The following is a 4,309-nucleotide window of genomic DNA, read 5'->3' as shown; positions in this document are numbered from 1 at the left end:
AAAAGGCAACTCAGAATGTTTTAGTTTGGTTTATAATTTACTTTTGTTAATTTATCATTACTATGCCAGTGGTATTGCAATCTCATCTTTTCTGTTGCTTGACTGCATCTTTTAGTAGGTTCATACAAATGAAATCTAAATAATCATAAGGCCTATAATCCTGTCAGCCGGAAGTGATATCTGTTTTATTTCATGAATTTTGATAGACTTCTCTTTTATTAGAGAGTAAGATGTTTTCAGAATTATTTATTTTTATTGCAAAATTATTTCTATTGGTGAAGTTTTGCAACCTATATTTTCATTATCAAGGAGTGTATAAAAAACAGTGAAAATTCAAAATTATTTATTTTCGTATTATTGCCACTGTGGTGCATAACTGTATAGAAATTAAACAGATTGTCTAGTGTATAAATTCATAGACATAGGAACATGGAATTATTTACATTTTGAGAAACAGTATTTAGAAGATATATAGAAAATCATGCTCACTGCAGTCAATATATACATGAAAGCACAATATATAAACTATTTACAACATGTGTACTCTATACACACTGAAATACTGTTTGTATCACAACGCATCTAGCCACTCTGCCAGGGCGTCAATTTCTAAGTAAAAATATTTATTACTACATACAGTCTCTCTCATATATAACATTTACAATATATATGAACTACCTGGAATGGCACACTTCTTTTCATTAACATTTTTGTACTGTATAAAAGAATAATTTCCCAGGCATTGAGGCACTTGCCTTTGTCCTCTGTGGCTGTCTGGTTTCCAGCTATCACCACTGAGGACTTAAAATTAGACATGGGAAAAAGTTCAAGCTATGCCATGCCAAATTATTTGATTTTATATAATTTTATAGTATAATGTACAAGTGAAGATAGGCATTTACAATATCCTAGAGGAAAAATATATTCATAATTAAATCGTCTTAATTAGACTCATCAATATATATATCCTTGGGATTTCTGGTGATAACAAAAGTCTACCCCCACAAAAATTTCCATTAAACAAAACTGATATTGAATTTGTCATGGCTTTGTCTGGTGATGTGGATGGGTGCATCATTAGAATGTAGAGCATCATCATCACTTGTGGATGAAAAGGTGGGTGGGTTGAGGAGGTGAAGTTGGCGGGAGGGTGGCCGAGGAGGAGGCCCTCTAGTTCCCCCCAACTTTGGCTTTGGGGGAAGAGGAGGAGGTGACAGAAGAAGAGAAGGTGGAGGCATTCTGGAAACTGCTGAGACTGTGGAGTTTTCCATGGGTATAGGAGGCGGTGGGGAGAAATCAGGGGCATCTATATGCAGGGAGCTAGAGGTGGTCTCAGGCATGGGCACCTGGCAAAGAGATTCATCACCCTGGAGCGTGTCATCAAAGTCATCCAGGTCTATGTCAGGTGCAAGGAGAGTGGCGTTAGCTGAGTGTGGGCCTGAACTGGTTGGAATGCCTCCCCAGACCTCAGGGTGAGCCATGCTGAAGTAGTCCTCAGCTTCCTGGTGGCTTGGTATAACACCTCCTTCTGAGAAGGAGCATTCCAGGTGTGCTAACAGCTGATCAGCCAGATGTGCATGCTGGTTCTCCTTGTCCTGAACAAGAATAAAATTTTAGTTTTCTATATAAAATGAAAAATAATATAAAATGTCAATAAGTATTTACCTCACGAAATATGAAAACACCAAGAGTAAAATATTTGTTGTGCATATTTCATTTTATATGTATTTAAGGCCATGCATTCTTTAGATTAAAAAAAGTTAAGAAATGTACTTTCATACTTCAGCTATATAACATATTTTAATGATTTATAATATAATGCAGATAGATTACAGTTTCCATCTTTAGAATCTTGACAAAACATAACTTAATAAGAAGAACCATGCAAGTAAACAGTAATTAAAAAATAGGAAATTTATAAAAATATATATGAAATTTTGAGAAATTAAAAACTGAAGGGTACTTCCACAATTTTTTCACCTTTCATGCTTTTTAAACCAAGAACATAATAAGCAAGAGGATATCATAAGTCAAAAGGATGCATTCCTCTGTGCTCATAAAAAGGTTTAAAGTCCTCTGCTACCCACCTGGTTGCAGAAATGAACGACAGAAAATCCCAAGGAATCCCAAAGGGTTAAAGATTAAGAGTTAGTAACCTGAAAAGACAACATACAACATGCAGTACAAGTAAAGAACAAGACAATCAGATAAAGAGTAAAGTTTAATATTTTCAAAACTGATGATAAAGGTTTTGCTACAACTGAAAGTTCCATGAACTTCATAAACTAATAATCAATATTCAAAGATTTGAAAAACTTAAAATTATCAAAACCTTTATCAAAAGTCTTTATGTTAGAAACTGTGTTCTTGTGTTTGCTAAATTTAACAGAAAACACTTGAGCCTTCACTAAAAACACTAATCTCAAAGCAGCCAGTTCAACAGATTGAAGCCACAGGAATCATTCACTACTTAAAAGTGTTAATGATTTACCGAGTTGGAAGAGTGCATCAACATGCATTTAAATTGTAATTATATATGGATAGACTACAGAAGGCAGAATGACAGAAAAGTAGCAAGTTGAATGAAAAATAAAGATTAGTATTAATGATGTCACTGAAGCCTTAATTTATAATAAATAGATAGAACTACCTTCCAAGAATAGAATGTTCTTTACAATGTACTGCACCTGACCTGTAACAATAGGAACAACAGTAATGGAGCAATAGACTAATCAATATGAAGTATATACAATTACATAAACTTGGAATGATTTTCCCTTTAAATTCCTGCATGCATTATATTAGTTTGAAATCTTTAAGGAGACTGATTTTGCATTCAATGAAAAAATAAGATCACTGGAGTTTCATTAGATCAAACCTCCTATATGCAATCTATTTTCTCTAAAAGTAATAAAGTATCTACCACTTGCAATAGTGCTTCTAGATTATCTAGTCAAACTATAACCATAATTGGAAAATGCATGGAAGGAGTTTATAAGAAGACAAACTGTATCAAGCAACAGCAAAGATAGGCCTAAACCCTTTCAGTGAGCAAGTTCCTTTAACCCTTGGAGGACACAAGCACCCTGCTTGATCCCATCTCATGGTGTGCAATACATATATTTTTTTACTTATCATTAGCACTCTTCAATAACAAGTATCAATGTATACAATCAGGGCATCATTTGGGGAAAAGAAGAAGAAATACAAATGAACTTAGGCCAGTCAGAGTAGCAAATTGCAACCAGCTTTTTTACAGCCTGTGCTGGGCCCTGCACACCATGGGTTAAAGGCATCCATCCCAAAAGAAATCAAAAGGGAAATGATATTACCCCTACACTATTTTATTAAATAAAAATTGGATTGAATAAAAATCAGATTCTACTAGAGACAGAAAAAAGAAGGGTATAAATCCTCAAGATAATATTTATAATATTTATCTTTGAGGTTATACATACAAACAAGTGTTATGTGTAAAAGATAAAAAAGGTATTTGTGGATATTAATAAAAAGAGACCTGCAAAGATTGTCTTATGATTTGTAATACCATCAGTACTTAAGATCAAGTGAGTAACACCAAATTATGTGATCTTCTAGTTATGTGACAAAAGACTAACACCAGTCATACACAATACACAGACGTGGAGCAATGCCCATCAAATGGGTTAGAATATCTCCCAAATATACTATGTACATGCTTTGAATAGTGAAACCTCATTCTATGGTATTTTATCCATAACAATTGTATTCTATATAAGCACTGCTGAGTGAGAATGAGGTTTCACAAAGTATCAAGAGGGTATCTACAGTGGGTGGTTCTACAAACTCACCTGAGGTTGGTCACACTTGAGAAAATCAGGCAGTTCAAAATTAATTTCTGTCCCTCTTTGGTCATCTAGGCGGCTCCTCTGAGCACGTTTCAGTCCTTCATATAACTCTGGAATGAGATAAGAATGGAAGTCAATAGTGGCCTGAATTTAAAATTGAAAAATGTTCAGAATTTTTGTTCCTTTACAATAAAGTCCACTTTAAGGAAATTATATCTTGTTAAACTAAGCAAAAAGTTTAATTAAACTATAAATATTCTGGGAACTAACCATCATTCTCTTGTTTTGCATTGGCTGGGTTATTGCCACGCCGCTTTGTGACTATTGCATGCTCTGGTGGTGGCATCATCCCTCGCACACCAAGGTTTTCATGTACACTTGACCTACTGTTCGGTTTTCTTGGTTTCTTGTTTGACTCCTGAAAAAGAGGGACAAGTGACTCTCACATAACAGAATATAAGTATACACTGAAAACGTGAAAC

The 4,309-nt window shown here is 34.4% G+C and overlaps 1 protein-coding gene across 5 annotated transcripts in view; it reads right to left on the bottom strand.

Moving 5' to 3' along the window:
- Positions 1 to 328: 328 nt before the first annotated feature.
- Positions 329 to 4,309, bottom strand: part of LOC119588664 (regulator of G-protein signaling loco-like) — a gene marked incomplete at its 5' end in the record, with an annotated part of 12,444 nt that continues 8,463 nt past the window's right edge. For 2 of the 5 annotated variants that reach the window (XR_005230127.1, XR_005230128.1), the window contains 4 exon segments: positions 329 to 1,595; positions 2,088 to 2,156; positions 3,831 to 3,937; positions 4,098 to 4,245. Coding sequence is in view for 3 of the 5 variants with exons in the window: in XM_037937298.1 (XP_037793226.1) it covers positions 1,017 to 1,595; positions 3,831 to 3,937; positions 4,098 to 4,245 (834 nt within the window). 5 annotated transcript variants of the gene reach the window in all.

This window comes from Penaeus monodon, chromosome 24 (assembly GCF_015228065.2).
Source record: "Penaeus monodon isolate SGIC_2016 chromosome 24, NSTDA_Pmon_1, whole genome shotgun sequence".
In the NCBI taxonomy this organism is placed as follows: domain Eukaryota; kingdom Metazoa; phylum Arthropoda; class Malacostraca; order Decapoda; family Penaeidae; genus Penaeus; species Penaeus monodon.
This window is presented reverse-complemented; position numbering and strand designations above follow the sequence as displayed.